This window comes from Schizosaccharomyces osmophilus, chromosome 1 (assembly GCF_027921745.1).
Source record: "Schizosaccharomyces osmophilus chromosome 1, complete sequence".
In the NCBI taxonomy this organism is placed as follows: Eukaryota; Fungi; Ascomycota; class Schizosaccharomycetes; order Schizosaccharomycetales; family Schizosaccharomycetaceae; genus Schizosaccharomyces; species Schizosaccharomyces osmophilus.
Genome location: NC_079238.1, coordinates 2,274,910 through 2,292,974, shown reverse-complemented (window position 1 = coordinate 2,292,974; position 18,065 = coordinate 2,274,910). Strand labels below are relative to the sequence as shown.

Genomic DNA, 18,065 nt, shown 5'->3' with positions numbered 1-18,065 from the left:
AATCAAGGTTTTTTAAGGATATAAATAAACGGAAGCACCTTTTTAGACAGTGGACAAATACTTTTTCTTTCAAAACTTACTTACTCGATGAATTTTATGAAAAGTAAATCACGTATATTAATTATTAATTAGCAAACTTATTAACAAAAGTTACGAAACTGGATTAAAACATAGTTGACGATTGTCTCGCCAATTGCGGCATTTTTCGTTTTGTGGGAGAAGGTAAATAACTATCATCCTGGGCAATGGATGCCCGTGCTAGGGATAGACTGCTTGGAACATGTTTTCGTCTCACCTCACGTTTAATTGGAGAAGCTCTTATAGGGCTAAACACATTAGATGGCATAGCATCACAATTAAACATGTCCATTGCCTCCAAAAAGTCACAGTCAAGCATATCAGAATTATTAGCCCATTGCGGCTTGCTAGGAGTTTCCACAAAAGAAGAATCGTTTTCTTTCGGCTTCTCCAAGTCTGACTTAAATCTTTCATTTTTAAGAATTGATTGCAAACTGCGAGACAAGATGTCCTCATTCGATGCAGCTGAAGGCCGAAACGGAGTTAAATTCCATGAGTCCGTTTCGGTAGAAACCGCAATATTATTAAACTGCTTCGCATCAGGAGTTGCTAGCATCTGTAAAATGTGATTTCGATGTTCCTTTAAATTGGTGGAGGGGCTAGCAAACTGTGCACTTGAATCGAAACTTATAGGGGATAGAAGGGAAGACTTATTATAATCATTAGTAGACATATCATCACATAAGGAAAGGGCTCTCGGGCACAATGTACGAGGCGGAGTAGGAAGATCAATAGAAAGAGATCGCTTTATTGGTTTGAATACGCTAGGTGTATGAGTTGGAGAGGCGGGAAGCGACGAGGGAAGATCAGCACCTTCCTTTTGAGAGGCTGAAGAACTTGCCTCTCGTGTGTTTAATTCATCCACATAAACTTCATTATCGTATGCATTGGTATTTGTTTCGGAAGCGAGGTCGCCTGATGCCGCCGTCTCTTCAAGTGACAATGGTGAAGCTCGAACCTTGTTATGGGTTCTCTGCTCATTTGGACTTTTAGTTGACTCGACTCTATTGTTCACGGTGTTAAACCGATAAGAATCATTTGAATCGGGAGAAGACACGGGAGGTGTTGGTGATTGAATTCCTGACTGAGAAGAGCCAGCACTCATTATCGATGAGACACCTAAATCGGAAAATTTGGTTTCCAATTCAGACGATCCATTCTCAACAACCTTAGATTTGGGAGCTCCCCAATAATGCGGGTAATCGTTATGCGCCTCTCGGTCTGTTATGCTAGCCTCCCTTGATTGGGAATACCTTTCGGTGGAACCAGTAGAAGGAGTTCTTCTATATTGATAAAACGAGTTTCCATTTCCATTCTGATACTTCAGAGATAGAGCAGAATAATTTGGAAGCGAAGAGGCCATCGACGTGTTACCTTCGAAAATAGGTGGAGCCGGTCGCGGATTAACACTAGATTCTCTGAGTTTCAACTTTTGAAATTGATCTTCATAACCGGGACGGATAGCCCAAAAGTGACCCTTTCCAGGAAGATTTTTGGATCGTTCAACCTTCATAAAAGCTTTATTGAGGCTGAGGTTGTGACGGACAGAGTTTTGCCAGCCGTTGCTGGATTTACTGTAAAACGAAAACGTCCCACTGATCCAGTCATAAATGCCGCTTAGTGTAAGTCGTTTTTCGAGTGAGCAAAGGATGGACATTCCGATAAGCATGGCATATGAGTAAGGGGGCTTTCGTCCATCATCCATGGGGAAATAAAACTGATTAGAGTCTTCATAAGAGGGCATGATAGAAGGTTTTCTATCCGTCATAACCTCAAGAGAACATTCGGAAGGAGGAGGTAAAGGCAAGGGGGGTACAGAGTATGTTAAACGAGTGTACGACGGGATGTATGGACGGGTAGGCTTATTAGACTTAGGTAAAGATGTATTAAACATGTTTTGGTTTTCCTTTCCAGGTGCATATAACGGATTAGAGTAGTTGTAAGAATTCGAGGTGGAATTCGAACTTTGTGGATACAAATTTGGGTAAGGACCGGAACAAGGATTATAGCTCATGGGAGCTTTTGTGGGTGGAGGAACATTTTGAGGCGGTACAAATGAGTTTGGATCATCGCCGCCTGCAGCCAAGCTGAAGAACGCGTTATTAGTATAGTTTGACATAGAGCAAGATAAAAAAAAGCAGAGGGGCAAAACGGAATAAAACAAAATAAGATAAACAATAGCGTTAAGAACGTAACCAGAAGAGCAATTGATAAATAGTCAGGTTTCAGGGAATGATCATATAACAATGAAGATAATTAAATGAAAAGAGAATTGACCGTCAAAAAAATACAACACATCCAAAAAGAGAAGGATTTGCTAAACGAATAAAGAATAGAATAAAAGATAGAGAACAGAAAGAAAGACAGACAGACAAGAATCCAAAGGAAACTTCGATAAATATACAATCCTTGTACGAAATACGGAAAGCAGTAGGTAGCTGTGCAAAAAAAAGAGATGGATTTTACCTTTGGGACAAAAAGAAGTAGAGATCAGTGCGATTAATGGAATCAAGAACAGGAAGTATAGGGGTTCAATGCAACTTAGCCTGCGCAAAAAAAAAAAAAGAAAGGAGTCTTACCAAAATGGTTACCAGGTTCCAGAGAATACCTTATTAAAATTAAAAAGGGCAGGGTAAAAGAAAGAATGAGAGATTAAATTTCAAGATGGCTGTTGAATTGGGGTTAATTGATACAAGACAAAGCAAGTAAAGAAGGAACAAAACGCGGGAAATACCAGGTAAAAAGAAACATATAGTAGCTTTTTTTAATAAACTCTTTTTCAAAATTCAAAATGACATGGATTTCTTTTCAAAAAACTTCCAATTCCAAAAAATCGGTGATCTGAGAGAACGGCTAAGACTAAGTCGTACAGAGGAAGATTCTCTTCGTATGAGGGGAAATGAATTCCCTAGTGAACAGTATCGTTATTTTAAGTAGCATAACGTTGTGTATTGCGGAAGCAATGTTTATGAATTTGAAACGAACTTTACCGTTGTATACTGAAGTTTTTTAGTAAACATTTGTTAAGTATGTTTTCATTGTTTTCGAATTCGAAAGGAAAACGAAAATTTTAGTTATACAATCGAACCGGCTTCAGGTCTATTCCATTCCTATCGATGGGGTCAATAAAATTGTTCTAGTATTGACGAAACAATTCTGCGCGTCTTTTTATAAACAGGAAAGCGAATGAGCTAGAAATTAATGGAAATTTCATAAAGGGGTTTTTCTAATTTATATGGAATTCAATGTGCGTTTGCTCTTTCTATTGCTTTTTTTTTTTTTTTTTTTTTTCATCAACTCATGAAAAGCTTCTTACACTTCATTATTATCCAAGGTCTGTCTTGAATTTCGTTATTCGCAGAGATGGATTAGCTTTCTACCTACTAGGATCTTTCGTTTATTCTACTTTTCCATATTCTTAAGGCGCTATACTTTTACGGCGAATATTTTCCTTTTCCTCAAAAGATTCCAACTAGCCTGAAGACTATCTTTTGGCGTATTGTTCTGTAGATCAAATAAAAAATGTCGCGGCTTCACATCACCTGTCCCCATTGCCCTAGTGTTGTCTTTTCGAATGATAGACCTGCTGTGGTAGAGAAACGTACGCTACGATCCATCTTAGGTGCAGAAGAAAAAGGTCCAGCTGAAGTAGAGCGTTACTATAGTCTAAAGGACCCTTTTGCATTTGATAATATCAGTGTTTCGAAGCCCTTGGCTAGCAATATCAAGTTGCTAGCATGTGGTGAATGTGAGAAGGGACCACTGGGATACTTTGATCCTGCAGGAAAGGAATATTTATTGTTGTGTTCATTGGAAAAATAAAACTGGTTTGTTCTCTATGGCCGTAAGTTGAAACTGAACCTAGACACTATGACAAAGACGCCCTAAAACGCGCTTTCTGGAAGGCATGCTTTACAAAAAAAGAGTTTCTCATAATGTAAACATCGAGTAGCACAAATACAACTGTATTATAAACAACACAAATTACATTTTTTCTATAACAAATAGTTCTAACAAAAGGAAAATATAATTATACAATGTTCCCGAAGATTGAACTTTTTTAACTAGCAAACCATACCCTCTCTGGTATACAGTGATCTTGCTTAGTAAGACACACTTGCACCCTCAAACGCGGGAGAAAGAACCAAATAACTACACTCGACATTATTTTGCCTAAAAATGTTGACCATCGTTTGGGCAATTTCTTCATAATGATCGGTAGCCAAGGAGAGAATCGTAGGACCGGCTCCGGAAAGACAAATACCACAAAGTCCTGGTTGAGATTCGGGCGTCATCTGAGCAAGGATCGTTTGAAGTCCAGGAATCAATTGAGAACGGTAAGGTTGATGAACCTTATCCTTCATTACCTCATGAATAAGTTGATGATTCACGGGGGTTTGGCCCAATGCTGTTGTCAAGAGTGCCAAACGTTGAAGATTATAGATAACATCCGGCTTTGTATAGGAAGAAGGCAAGACACTTCGAGCTTTTGAGGTGGAAAGGTGAAACTGAGGAATGACAACGAGTGCCTTCAACTCAGGAGCCCATGGAAGCGTTGTATATCTTCCCATGTTCACTGGAGGTCTAGAAAACCCTTTATTGGTTAAAAGATCACTGGCAGAAGGAAGCATAGCTTCTTTCTCGGTATCCGATAACTCACGAAGAAAAGAACCCACAAAGCCACCCATCATGGAAGCCATAACGTTGTCGGGATGACGCTCAATCATTAAAACGTAATCCATCATTTGCAACTTGGATAACTGCAAGTGAGCAAGCTCATTGGCAAGCACGACACCAGCAATAGCAGCAGAACCACTAGAACCCATACCGCGTCCCAAAGGAATGGGATTCTTCACATGAATTTTTGTCGCCGATGGGAATTCATGAATATTGTGGCATCGTAGCACATAAAGAGCAGTCTGAGTAATCATGTTTTTATGGATATCCAGAGGTACTTCTTCAGCACCGTCTCCTTCGTAAGACAAAACACAGTGGCCCTTTTCATCGCTTACTTGGACGTCAAGAGTCATATAAACCTCCAAGGACATCCCCAGCACATCGAAACCGGGGCCGATGTTTGCAGAGGAAGCAGGCACTTTAATTTGATATTGGTGCATAGTAGAAATGTAGATTACGAGAAAAAAATAGTCAAAAATAAAAAAAAAAAAAAGACTTGTAAGATTACCAAAAATGCAATAAGAGATATGACAACCCAGAAACGATCCAAACTCTTAAAGAAAAGAAATAACGAACGAAAGTACTCAAGTATTATAAATTTAAAATCAATAAAACACTACCCTTATGACGAGGAAACGGATACAAAACTTCCAGGGAGAAATCGAGTTCACAGTCCCTACTTTTCTTGAATGCTTCGTGTTCGCGTCCGAAACAAAGAAACCACTTAATTCGCGAAGAGAAGCAACGAGTAAGTTCCTACCAATCCAGCATAAAAATCACCTCGCAACTTATATGAAATGAATGTTTTTTAAGGCCAAAATGCCTACTCTTGACGGTTTGCTTTGGAAAAGTTTTCGTTGACAATTCCCATGAGCGCCTTGTCCTACTTTGAGAATGCATTTAGTGATAGAGAACGCAAAACAGTAAGCCTACTTGCATACTGCAATGTGTAGTGTGTTAGTAAACAAAGCAGGGAATAAAACTTTAATTTGTAAGTGCTTTTTATAGCAAGATTCTTTTCTTTATGAGAAATACACTTTATTCTCTGCTGCTTTTCTTCTACCCAGTGGTACGTCAAGTGCGCCCCAAAGAAATTTAATTTTGAATGACGCTCCTACAAAGACGCGTTCTCTCGACTTTGCCCATCTCCAACGATTGATCGCTTCTCACCAATCTCTCCCCATACTTTCTAGGACATCCTCCTTCCAACGTCTTTATTGTTTACTCTTCCTCTGTCGCCTTGTTCGTTTAGTCTCATGTAGTCCACTGTATCCTCGCATCAAGACAATCCTATAAAGGAAAATATATGTCTCGAAAATGATTTAGCGAGATACTGTCTGTTTCGTTACTCATCGTGTATCCACTTTAAAATACATTATCAAAGCCTTCCTTCCAACGTCCTCTTTAACTTTACTGGGCGTGAAGGCATCTCACTAAATTCTAGATGAGATCGATATCTACAACACCATATAGGCAATTTATTTTTGCTTGGAACATTCATCTCTCTAGGCTTTAAGCTTAGTTCTTCAAGCAACTGTATGTATTTGATACGATGATCGATGATCGAGTTAATTCACGGTCGATCTCCTTAGGAAAGATACTAACTCTGTAGTCTTTAGCTTGTATTTTGTACGAATACCAAGATGGAACCAATTGTGGCTCTTTTAATCGGAAATGGTGGACGGGAGCATGCGCTAGCTTGGAAACTTGCTCAGTCCCCTCTTGTTTCAAAAATCTATGTTGCACCAGGCACTGGTGGCACTGAGGCTAAGGAACCAGGATCCAAGATTGAAAATGCAAACATTGGAGTTTGCGATTTTGAAAAGCTCGTCCAGTTTTCCTTGGAAAAGAAGGTCAATCTCGCTGTTCCCGGCCCCGAATTACCTTTGGTCCAAGGTATCGAAACTCATTTCCGTAAAGCAGGTATCCCATGCTTTGGCCCTTCCTCCTTGGCTGCTAGAATGGAAGGTAGTAAAGTATTCGCTAAAGACTTTATGCATAGAAACAATATTCCCACTGCTGTTTACCGCACATTTAGCAATTACAAGGAGGCCGAACAATTCGTAAATACTTGCTCTTTTGATGTTGTTATCAAGGCTGACGGTTTAGCCGGCGGAAAAGGCGTTATCATCCCCAAAACAAAGCATGAAGCAGCTAGCGCTTTGCGTGACATCATGTTGAATGAAGAATTTGGTAGTGCCGGTAAAACTGTTGTTATTGAAGAATTGTTAGTAGGTGAAGAACTATCTATCCTAACTTTCACCGATGGCTACACCTGCCGATCTCTTCCCCCGGCCCAAGATCACAAGCGTGCTTTTGACGGTGATCTCGGTCCCAACACCGGTGGTATGGGTGCTTATGCACCAGCACCCATTGCTACTTCACAATTGGTTGACCAAATTCACTCTACCATCATTCAGCCTACTGTTGATGGAATGCGCCGTGAAGGTTATCCCCTAGTCGGTATTCTTTTTACCGGCCTTATGATTACTGCTCAAGGACCTCGTGTCTTGGAATACAATGTTCGCTTTGGTGATCCTGAAACCCAAGCAGTTCTTCCATTGCTAGAAAGCGATTTGGCTGAAATAATTGTTGCTGCTTTTGAACGCCGCTTGGATTCTGTGGATATTATCGTAGCAAACAAGTTTAGTTGTGCTGTCGTCTGTGTAGCTGGTGGCTATCCTGGTTCCTATCCTAAAGGGGATCCAATTACTTTCTCAGATACCCCAAATGAAAATATCCGTATCTTCCATGCAGGCACTTCCTTTAAAGAGGGCCAAATTGTTACCAGTGGCGGTCGTGTCCTTGCCGTAAATGCGACTGGAGAAACTGTTGAGTCTGCTGTCAAATTAGCTTACGAGGGTGTGCAAACTGTGCAATACAAAGATATGTCTTTCCGCAAAGACATTGCCCATCATGCTCTTAAACCCTCAACTGCCTTTAAGGAAAGTTTAACTTACGAGACAGCTGGTGTTTCTGTTGACAATGGTAATGAATTTGTTCAACGCATTAAAGAGATGGTCAAATCTACTCGCCGTCCCGGTGCCGATGCTGATATCGGTGGCTTTGGAGGTGTCTTCGATTTAAAGCGTGCCGGTTGGGATGATCCCTTGTTGGTCAGTGCCACCGATGGTGTTGGTTCTAAACTTTTAATAGCTTTACATACCGATAAGCATGATACGGTTGGTATTGATTTGGTAGCAATGAATGTCAATGACCTCGTCGTTCAAGGTGCCGAGCCACTTATCTTTTTGGACTATTTTGCAACTGGTAAATTGGACCTTCCCGTTTCCACCAGCTTTGTTGAGGGTGTCGTAAATGGCTGCAAACAAGCTGGCTGTGCTTTGGTGGGAGGAGAAACCTCTGAGATGCCTGGTCTTTATCACGAAGGACATTATGATGCCAATGGTACCTCGGTGGGTGCTGTTTCACGTCAGACAATGTTGCCCAATTACGAGTCTTTCCGTCCAGGAGATGTTTTGCTCGGTTTGGGTTCCGATGGTGTTCATTCCAACGGCTACTCACTTGTTCGTCGAATTGTTGATGTTAGCGGATTAGACTATAACTCTAAGTGCCCCTGGGATGATAGCACTTCTTTAGGTATCTCCTTACTTACTCCCACTCGAATTTACGTTAAGCCATTGCTTCAGATAATCAAGAAGGGTTTAATCAATGGTATGGCACACATCACTGGTGGAGGACTTGTAGAGAATGTGCCTAGAATGCTTCCTAAGCAATTCAAAGCCGTGATAGACGCAAATACTTGGAAGGTCCCAGAAGTATTTAAATGGCTGCAGCGCACTGGTAATGTTCCTGTGTCTGACATGGCTAGAACCTTTAACATGGGTATTGGCATGGTAGTTGTAGTTCCTTCTGAAAACGCAGAAGAAGCCATGCAAGATCTTAGCAAATCTGGTGAAACTGTTTATCGTATTGGAACACTCGTCGAGAATACTGACCAAGAACAATGTAACTTGCTTAATTTGAGTAAGTGGGAGGCTTATTATTAATCGCGTTCAATTTTGCTCAAGTAACCCCTTTACTATACAGAAAAACAGACTGTCTAATTTAATTTTGGTAATAGATTTAATAATTTTTGCTAGATATTTCATTATGATCCAGTAACCCCTAATCCGATGAACAAAAAAACAATTGCAATGCCAAGACACGAAACAACTCGATTAACAAACCTCCACTGTACATGTTTCCACTGCATTTTGTAAGTTCTGCTACCTGGGATAGGAAGAAAGGATGCTATTACCCACAAAGGAGGAAAGATAATACCAACAGTAAAGAAGACCATAAATCTAGATAGACCATCTTTTACTTGAGTTTGCAAAACATCAGATTCTTTGGGACTTAGCAACCGCTGGACCTTTTCCACATTACCAGGGTGGTCAGATGAACGATTTCTTAAATTTTCCCTGGCAGTAATAGCCTCATTCGCATTTTCGGATTGAGATGATTGATGGGCAATATTTCCAGTATACCTTGCACTAGCAACCGGTTTATGAACACCAGATGTGCTACTTACTGAGCTAGAAGAAGATCCATAATCTAAAAGGTTATGCCTCGAATCTCTCCTTAAATGAGTTTCCCCAAGGTTGTATCTTAAAGGAATAGTGCCCTCCTCCACTGAGGCAAAGGGATTAGATTCATCAGTAGGGTAGGAACTGCATAGCGTATTATCAAGTACGGATTGATGCAAAGGAAGTGACACACTTCGTGTATTGTATTTATCACTTTCGTTGGAAATCCGGGGAGGATGAGTGACTTCAGACACAAATCTATTCCTGTCCATGCTTGTACTAGGCACTGGTCGGTTTAATTGAGATACGGGTTGACGGGGAGGTCCAAGTTGAGAACTAATTCTTTTTGGATAAGAAGAGATGGGGGGACTAGTCGAGCGTCCCTGTTCATTAAGAGTATCTGATTCATTTGTGTTGGTTGTAGCAAACTCCGATTGACGGTTGAACGGAGAAAAAGGCGAATTATTTCTTTCCAATTCACTTTGAGCAAAAGGATCAACATTGTCATAGATGCCACTAGCTTGAGGTGGGATAGTATGAGTTGACTCAATCGACACAGATCGAGCAGGAGAGGAAAAGGCTGATGGAGTTTCATGAAAAGGGGGGTTATCATTCACCGGCTCTTCCACAGCATCGTTTAATATTTCGCTCGACTGTTCAGGTACTAAAGTACTAGCTCTTTGAAAATGAGGGCGATCTGTTTTTACTGAAGAATGCCGGATAATAGGCTGTGATGAATGAGAAGGATCCAACAAATTGTTTCTGCTTATAGGTGGATGCTTATTGCGAACACTTTCTCTTGAGAGTCTCGAGTCGTTACTGACATTTTCATGTTCTCTTTTGTTTTTTAAACGACTCATACTACGAGCGAATGCCATAAGACGCGAATATTTATTATTATCACTGATGATTGATTGCTCAACAATGGATAAGAAACAGAAACGGTACAACGAAACGAAGTCTAAGTAGTAATTCCTTAAACAATATAATAATAGATAAATAAAATAGATAAGTATTCGAAGAAGGAAAAAGGTTGTAAAGAAGGATATGAGAGTAGTCAGGTATTAAACACGATGAAAATGAAATGTATAGAAACAGAAACAACAAAGACTAAGGAAGAAAACAAATCAATGACAAAAAAACACTCACTAGTTCATGTTGGTTAGTTTATAATTGGCTTGAGGGTGGTAAAGGATAGACTACTACGCTGGATTACTGAATATAGGGAGATTGGAAACGAGTATACGAGAACCATACGTTTGCAAAGTAAGCAAGGATATTTAATTAGTTAAAGAAAGAATCATGAAGAATAAAAAAGCAAGTAAAGAAGAATAAATATTGATTTGGCATACAGATTCCATAACTCACAAAGTCTTTGGGCGCTGCCCAAAAAAAGAAAGAGTGTCTAATGTAAATAAATAAAACCTATTTATCAAAGAATAACGTATATAAAGACAAATTTGATATAAACGACGTTCGGAAAAGCTCTTAAAGGTAGGTCGTTTGGTTATAATTTACAACGATAAACCCTGCGAAGACCAGAAGAGACCCGAAAATTAATGTGAAATTGAGATAGTGACCTTTGAGTATTATATCAAAGAACAAAGCTAACGGTATACTGAGGCTCATTCCAAGAGTTACCAATAATGGGCTAGTCATTAGCATAGCAATAACCCACAGATAATCGGAAACAAAAGTTATACCAGCATTCAAAAGCAAGATTGCATTTCCACTACTAGTAGAAGGAAGCTGGAATTTTTCCACTCCATAGTAATGTAGTAAGATTAAGAATGGCCACAGCAAAATAATGTCAAATAGTCCCACCAAGCCAAAAAACAAACGCATTGAAACATAGTTTTCTTCTGTAACGTGAAACTTCACTAGAACGGAATAGCAGCCATATAGAAAGGCAGCTAATAATGCAAAAGTGTTTCCCAACGCTGGTTGAGAAGGACTATTATCCCTGCCAGGTTCTTGCTTTGAATCTTGGATCACGACCAGAATCACACCTCCGACACTCGCTAATAAGGCCAGTAGCTTGACAAAAGTAAATTTTTCTACGTTAAAAATGGCTCCCAAACCCAGAGTGAAAAATCCACTCATGCTAGATATAATGGTAAAGGAGGCAACATTCGTGAACGCCAAAGAGCCATTGCTGAAATAGTTAGCAGCAAACCATATGATACAGAAGCCTAAGCTAAGTGAGGCGGTTTGTCGAACCGTCATAGGCCTGTTTCGAACATAGGCGTGCGGATTTTGGGTTCCGTCCAATGATTCATAAACAGAAGCATGGGTTGTAATATCTTTTTTCAAATCATTTCTCTCGAAAAGGTACCATGGGATCAAATAGAACACAAACGTACCGGTGTTCAAATATGTAATAAAAAATGGATTGAAGAAACCAGGGTCATTCAGTAAATTATTCGTAAAAAAAGAGCTAATGAGCCACAAGAAAACTACAAAAAGCAACAGGCTCACGCCAGTAGCATGTTTTCTGCTAAGTTGATAGCACATAATAAATAAAATGTCTTCTACTCAGCAAGCCTGTAAGAAATGTGAATTTAGAGGATTGTCTGGCAATAAAATCAACAATACAAAAAGAAATGGATGTAAGCTATGTTAGAAATCATATAAAAGAAAAAGAAATGACCAGAAAAATTGGTTGTGCAGAGTATGTCATGAAACACGATAATTGCTCTGGTAAGTCCCACAATTGCAAAACGAAAATAGATAATGGTAAACACATACTGTGAATGCGCTCCAAAACCGATTTATTTATTCCTTTTATACATAAAGAAAAGAAAATAATGAAAGCTATAGAAAAAAATTGCTGGTTTTACGTATAGACCGTTGAAAAGACCTGTAGCTTGTGCAGCGTAAATAGTTTAGTTTGTTTAGCATTTATATGAGTATGAGGAAAAGAAGTATATGAAACTATAAATGGTTATGGAAAGCCAGGGTGACACCCATAAATTTCAAGCCAAATTGGCGAACATGAGAAGAACTTGACGGGGAAGTGAACTATACAAAGGACATATGTTTGTGTAATAGCGCTTGATGTAAACCTTTCAAAAGCAATCAGATTTAAAAAAGTAAAGGACAAGGGATTGTGAGTGTATAAAGTCTTGAATCATTAATAAACAACGTGAAAACTGACGGAAAAACGAAGTGAAAAGGATGCCCACAATCAATCATGATTCCGAACTTTTTGACGTATACTTTTTGAAGAGAATTGTCATCAATGAAAAAGAAAAAACAAGCAAACGGCGTTTAGCATAAAAAATAAAAACAGCTTGTCATAGTTTGGGTCTTCATTAAATGATAATAGAGGTATGATCAGGAGACGCGTAGAATAATGGGAATTGGAACGTAAATTAGCAAGAGCAAGTAGCCTTTTGACTTTCCATATCCAAGTGAATAGGATCAGCAAAATCACCAGCAGCGTCTTCCGCATCCGAGTTCTCCAAAGCCAGACGAGCAACGGATTGGAAGGCTTCTTGAACGTTGACAGCCTCCTTAGCGCTGGTTTCAAAGTATGGAATTTCCCCTTTATCTTGGCAATAAGCTTGGGCCCTCGATTTCGAAACCTAAGGAATTTGTGTTAAATGAAGATGCTTCAAATCCGAAACTGCAAAAGTCAAGGACTCCTTGAACAATTCATACCATTCTCTTCTTTTCTTCCACGTCTACTTTGTTGCCAATCAGAATGAAAGGAAACGTTTCCGGATTGCTTGGGGAAGCTTGAATAAGGAATTCGTCGCGCCAACTGTCCAAGGTTTCAAAGGATTTGCTATTATTCACATCGTACACGAGCACACAGCAGTCAGCTCCACGGTAAAAGGCAACACCTAAACTTTGGAAACGTTCTTGTCCAGCAGTGTCCCATAGTTGCAAAGTAACCACCTTGTCATCCACCAGGACTTCTTTGGTTAGAAAATCAGCACCAATGGTGGCCTTATAATCTTTGCTGAACTTCTTGTTGACATACTACATGAATATATATTAGCTTCTATCGCAGCTTTCTATCAAAAGTGGCTTCTTTGTTATGTCGTCGGGTCCAGATGCCACAGAAGCGTCCCAAGCAAGCATTGCGATCCAACAAAGATTGCAAAACCGACAAAGGAGACCTAAAAAGAAGAACAACGTACCTGATTCATGATCGATGTCTTTCCTACACCGCTTTCACCAAGGATAATCACCTTCAGCAAATGTTTCTTCCTGCCAGTCATTTCTTTTGTAGAATAAAACAATAGAGTTCTCTTGCTTTGTAAATGGAAGCAGTAACTTTTCTGATCCGAGCAACTTTAATGTCAAGTAAAGGATATCTGGTTGTGCTTCTCGCTGGCTACAAAGGCTCCTTACTTCATGTCATATTAAATAGCAAATTCCTCATACCATATCGGTATTTGTTTACCGATGTCGCTGCCTATCACTATTTGCGTGGCCTTTGAACACAAACCACTGTTTACACGGCGCATGCTGCTTATACAAAAGCAAAGAGAAAGAAGGATTAGAAGGGTTCATGTTGCTGCAAGGTTCTGACAATCTTTTTCTTCAATGAACAACTAACATTAAGAAGTCGTCGAACATTTGAAAGCAAACCAACCAGCGTGCCAAACTTTCGAGTGCATGGAAAGGATTCATCTCGCCTTGTTTGTACAGAAAACAGAATTTTTTAACAAGGATCAGAATGGAAAAACTTGACCTTGTGGAAAAGCTCAAGCAGCGAGATTGTCGTGAAAAAGCCTATGTTCAAGTCATTGAACCATACACGGAGCTATTTCACTCAACGCTGTCCCTCAATCAAAGAGAACCAGATGTGGATGAAAAAGAACCTCTTAAGGAAGATGAAAGACCATCTCTCCACCTGGGTGCTCCGTCCATGTCGCTTCAAGCCATGACCGATGAACTTCGGTCGCTCCGACGCACTTGCGAATTGTATCAAAGGAACATGCAAAAATCACAATTTACCTATAAACAACAGCTACAAGAAAACTTGCTTTTGGAAAAGCAGCTTTCCTTGCAGAAGGAACTGAACGTTGAAAAGGACAAACGCATTCATCGTTTGCAAGATGAACTATTGGCACTCCAACTCGAAATGACTTCCCTCGAACGTAAATCAGCAGGTTCATGAGTGACTCAAGGAGATCTTCAAATGACTTGCGAATGGCCTCGAAGCTTTTGTATCACCCATGCTTGGAAATTTCTTTTGTCTACAGGTTTTGGGAGACTGAGCGTTGGTGCATAAACCTTTCAGCATTTCAGGCCTTTCATGCCGTTTCATAAGACTTCTTGTTCACTTTCTGCTAAGCAATAGATCCTTTTTTTCTAACTTCGTCCAGCTTTTGGGGATTACGCATTTCAAGGATAAACTCGTTAACACCTCCAGACACATGGTAATACAAGAGGAAGAGGTTCTACGACTTTTCCCATTTGGGCAAAACCAGCAGCTTTTCATTTGCATAATATTGTCTAATTTGATAATTGAAACGACATATTTTCAAATCTTTTCGTTTGATATATAACCACGAACAACTTTAGTTTGATTCTCTTGCAGAGAATACTCGCTTTAGAGGAATCCGTTCTTTTTAACTAAAAAACCCTTTTTGTTTAACTGGGCAAAAGGTTGTATTCTGTACTGCCCAATTTGCAAACCACCTTCCATTCGATAGTCCTGTAGAAAGAATCAATCTTTTAAACAACAATCATGGTTGTTGATACTTCTCTATATGATATCCTTGAAGTAGACCCCACTGCTTCTGCGGAGGAAATTAAGAAACGTTACAAAAAACTGGCCTTGCTAAATCATCCCGACAAGGTAGCAGAATCCGAACGAGAAGATGCAGCAGCTAGATTTCGTGATATACAAACTGCCTACGATGTGCTGCGAGAGCCAAGTTCTCGAGAAATGTATGATATACACGGCCTTGAGCAGGAAGGTCATGACTCACAAACTGGAGTAGACATTAATGACGTTTTGGCCCAAATGTTTGGTATGAACTTTGGTGCGCAAGGTGCGTCGGGGCAGCGAAAGCGTCGAGGCTCAGATGTTGTTCACGACTATGAGATTTCGTTAGAAGACATGTTCAAAGGGAAAGAAGTCAAGCTGCGTGCTACCAGAAACGTAATATGTCCTCATTGCCAAGGTAAAGGCGGAAAACGATTTGCTAAAGAACGACCTTGCTTGTCTTGTGGTGGAAAAGGCATGCGACAACACCTTCATAGAGTTGGTCCTCATCATGTAACTACACAGCAATCTGCATGTGGGGATTGCAGTGGGAAAGGATCAAGTTTTAGAACCAAAGACCGCTGTAAATACTGTAAAGGCAGTGGAGTCGTTGGTGAAAAACGAGTTCTTAACTTTAACATTCGTTGTTCTGCGAAAGAAACCGACAAGGTTGTTCAGCCAGAAATGGCCGATGAAGCTTTGGGAATGACTCCGGGGGATGTTGTCTTGCGCCTTCGACAGATTCCTCACCCTGTATTTGAGCGCGTGGGTGATGATTTAAAGGCTAAACTTCAAATCAGCCTCGCTGAAGCTTTGGTAGGTTTCAAGAGAGCGGTAGTAACTACATTGGATGGTCGTATACTGGAATATTGCCAGCCTGCCGGAAAGATACTTCGACCAGGTAACTGTATTGTCATACCAGGTGAAGGAATGTACCGAGGTGAACGAGCGGATTTACGTGGTGATCTTTACTTGGAAGTAGAAATAGAATTTCCAAGAGATAACTCTTTGGATAAAAAGTCGATGCAATCGTTACAAAATATCCTGCCTGATTGTTCCAAGCGAGTTCCCGTACCCGAAGACGCTATTGTAGACTCCGTGACTGGATCCCTTGGAGACGTTTCGAATTTTGGGGGCAGCGCTCGTTTTGAAAATCAGTTTGCCGAAGAAGAATTTCAATCTGTGCCAGAATGCACGGCTCAATAGACGTTGTAGTGATATATTGGAAGCGCGACAGTTGCAATATATACTGGGATTTCCCTCCTCAAAAGAGTAACTGTATGATCTAAAATTCTGAAAGTTCTTGAAATGTGTCCATGACTTTTTGTCATCATTGCATTTATTATCTGTCGGCTTATCCTCTTTGTATGGTTATAGTTTAAGTAATGATAATTCATTCATTGTGACATCGGTGGATTCGACTGAAACGGGATTTTGCAGTAAGATCTAATATTCGGTTGGAAATTTGGACGATGTATTGAACTTGAAGCAAACTCATTTGTTACAAGAATGAAGGCCACAGGGTTTAAGGATGAGTGTTTACAAATCATTAGATTGAACATATCTGTTTATCGTCGAATGTAGAGGGTGAAGAAAGATTCTGCTTTTAATTTTGTTTTGTTACAAACGCTAAATGAGTTGCATGGAAAAAAAGCAAGTATACACATCTTTATTATGAATACTACAACATTGTAGATGACTACTGGACGTTTTCATCAGTACTAAACTTAGTTTACGTGAAAATAAGAAAAGAATATGAATCAATGGTATGAACGATTGGGTAAAGAAAATTATATATTGCGTTTGAAGGTCCAAAGTCCATTTAAAAAATCAGTAATAAACAAAGAAATAAACTAATAAAAAAAGAAGAAACATGAAATCATGTTCTTTATGAGTCAAACACATCCTATTCATCCCTAACTGAAGGCGAAATTGCCAAGTGCATTGCTTAGGGTAGGGTTATTTAAAAACAGTCACGAAATATTGTCAAAACTAGTAAAGAAAGGAAGGAAGTAGCGTAGACTTCACACCATGGCTCCTGGACTTGTTGTTGGATTAAACAAGGGCAAGGCTTTGACCAAGCGTCAATTGCCTGAGCGTCCTTCTCGTCGTAAAGGTCAACAATCTAAGCGTACCACTTTCGTTCGCTCCATCGTCCGTGAGGTTGCTGGATTTGCTCCTTATGAGCGCCGTGTTATGGAGTTAATCCGTAACTCTCAAGACAAGCGTGCTCGTAAGCTTGCGAAGAAGAGGGTAAGTTTTGGAAATGATGAACAACGTGTTACTGGATACTAACCGCACATATAGCTCGGTACTTTGAAGCGTGCTAAGGGCAAGATCGAAGAGCTTACTGGCGTTATCCAGAGCTCTCGTTTGGCTCACTAAACGGATCCTAATGATCAATAAAATATGGATTCTGCATAAAAGGAACTTTGTTTCATGTAAGAGCAAGCAATCATCAAGTTTTCCGATGCAAAAATCAAACTGTCGGTAGGAGAATATATAAAACACCGATTATGTAGCAATAACAAAAAAACTAGAGAATGCTTATGAAACTTTTCATCTGAACACCTATGGGGTGTGTTAAATATTGAAAAAATAAACAGCAATTATCAAAAACTAAAGGAATGAAACCGAGAAACAGGCATTGAAAAATAAAGAGGATTCGAATGAAGACAAAGTCGTGCTTTCTTATTGATAGCGCAATACCGTTTGTATCTTAGTCTCAACTATCCAAAGGGAGGCCAGGCCGCACCCTTGGATTTTTTTATTTGAACATAACCATACCCCAAAACTTGAAATCGAGTTTTCTTTCTTTTGATCGAATCAACCTAAAACTAATATATAGAAAGAACCCACTATGAACAGACTACGATGGAGGCTTCTTTAAGGCATCCCAACCCTTTAATTTCCTTGTTTCCTTTTTCAGTCATCTCCTCTTATGGAACTACTCTCTCGCCCTAGATGAACTACAATCTTAAGGACGTTTTACGATCAGAAGCATAGAATTATACTTGGTTTTGCAGAGTAGGACGTAAAAATTGTCTTCGAAC

The 18,065-nt window shown here is 39.8% G+C and overlaps 10 protein-coding genes across 10 annotated transcripts; 5 read left to right on the top strand and 5 right to left on the bottom strand.

Annotated features, from left to right (window-relative positions):
• Positions 1–163: 163 nt before the first annotated feature.
• Positions 164–2,197, bottom strand: 1-Sep (DNA-binding forkhead transcription factor Sep1; the record flags this gene model as incomplete). The annotated part of the gene is made up of 1 exon (XM_056179841.1): positions 164–2,197. One exon carries the CDS (start codon positions 2,195–2,197, stop codon positions 164–166), a length of 2,034 nt encoding a protein of 677 aa, XP_056036868.1.
• Positions 2,198–3,600: 1,403 nt separating this feature from the next.
• dss4 (guanyl-nucleotide exchange factor, meiosis specific) lies at positions 3,601–3,900 on the top strand (the record flags this gene model as incomplete). The annotated part of the gene is made up of 1 exon (XM_056179840.1): positions 3,601–3,900. One exon carries the CDS (start codon positions 3,601–3,603, stop codon positions 3,898–3,900), a length of 300 nt encoding a protein of 99 aa, XP_056036871.1.
• Positions 3,901–4,181: 281 nt separating this feature from the next.
• Positions 4,182–5,195, bottom strand: thr1 (homoserine kinase Thr1; the record flags this gene model as incomplete). The annotated part of the gene is made up of 1 exon (XM_056179839.1): positions 4,182–5,195. The coding sequence occupies one exon, from the start codon at positions 5,193–5,195 to the stop codon at positions 4,182–4,184; it is 1,014 nt and encodes a 337-aa protein (XP_056036870.1).
• A 1,203-nt stretch (positions 5,196–6,398) lies between these two features.
• Positions 6,399–8,765, top strand: ade1 (phosphoribosylamine-glycine ligase/phosphoribosylformylglycinamidine cyclo-ligase; the record flags this gene model as incomplete). The annotated part of the gene is made up of 1 exon (XM_056179838.1): positions 6,399–8,765. The coding sequence occupies one exon, from the start codon at positions 6,399–6,401 to the stop codon at positions 8,763–8,765; it is 2,367 nt and encodes a 788-aa protein (XP_056036873.1).
• A 101-nt stretch (positions 8,766–8,866) lies between these two features.
• On the bottom strand, positions 8,867–10,162 carry SOMG_01044 (Schizosaccharomyces specific protein; the record flags this gene model as incomplete). Its single annotated transcript, XM_056179837.1, has 1 exon — positions 8,867–10,162. One exon carries the CDS (start codon positions 10,160–10,162, stop codon positions 8,867–8,869), a length of 1,296 nt encoding a protein of 431 aa, XP_056036872.1.
• Positions 10,163–10,772: 610 nt separating this feature from the next.
• SOMG_01043 (transmembrane transporter) lies at positions 10,773–11,798 on the bottom strand (the record flags this gene model as incomplete). Its single annotated transcript, XM_056179836.1, has 1 exon — positions 10,773–11,798. One exon carries the CDS (start codon positions 11,796–11,798, stop codon positions 10,773–10,775), a length of 1,026 nt encoding a protein of 341 aa, XP_056036875.1.
• Positions 11,799–12,658: 860 nt separating this feature from the next.
• Positions 12,659–13,513, bottom strand: ypt7 (GTPase Ypt7; the record flags this gene model as incomplete). The annotated part of the gene is made up of 3 exons (XM_056179835.1): positions 12,659–12,871; positions 12,948–13,271; positions 13,433–13,513. The coding sequence occupies 3 exons, from the start codon at positions 13,511–13,513 to the stop codon at positions 12,659–12,661; spliced, it is 618 nt and encodes a 205-aa protein (XP_056036874.1).
• A 461-nt stretch (positions 13,514–13,974) lies between these two features.
• On the top strand, positions 13,975–14,418 carry atg16 (autophagy associated protein Atg16; the record flags this gene model as incomplete). The annotated part of the gene is made up of 1 exon (XM_056179834.1): positions 13,975–14,418. One exon carries the CDS (start codon positions 13,975–13,977, stop codon positions 14,416–14,418), a length of 444 nt encoding a protein of 147 aa, XP_056036877.1.
• Positions 14,419–14,991: 573 nt separating this feature from the next.
• xdj1 (DNAJ protein Xdj1) lies at positions 14,992–16,218 on the top strand (the record flags this gene model as incomplete). Its single annotated transcript, XM_056179833.1, has 1 exon — positions 14,992–16,218. One exon carries the CDS (start codon positions 14,992–14,994, stop codon positions 16,216–16,218), a length of 1,227 nt encoding a protein of 408 aa, XP_056036876.1.
• Positions 16,219–17,043: 825 nt separating this feature from the next.
• On the top strand, positions 17,044–17,397 carry rpl3602 (60S ribosomal protein L36; the record flags this gene model as incomplete). Its single annotated transcript, XM_056179832.1, has 2 exons — positions 17,044–17,265; positions 17,320–17,397. 2 exons carry the CDS (start codon positions 17,044–17,046, stop codon positions 17,395–17,397), a joined length of 300 nt encoding a protein of 99 aa, XP_056036682.1.
• Between the last annotated feature and the right edge of the window lie 668 nt (positions 17,398–18,065).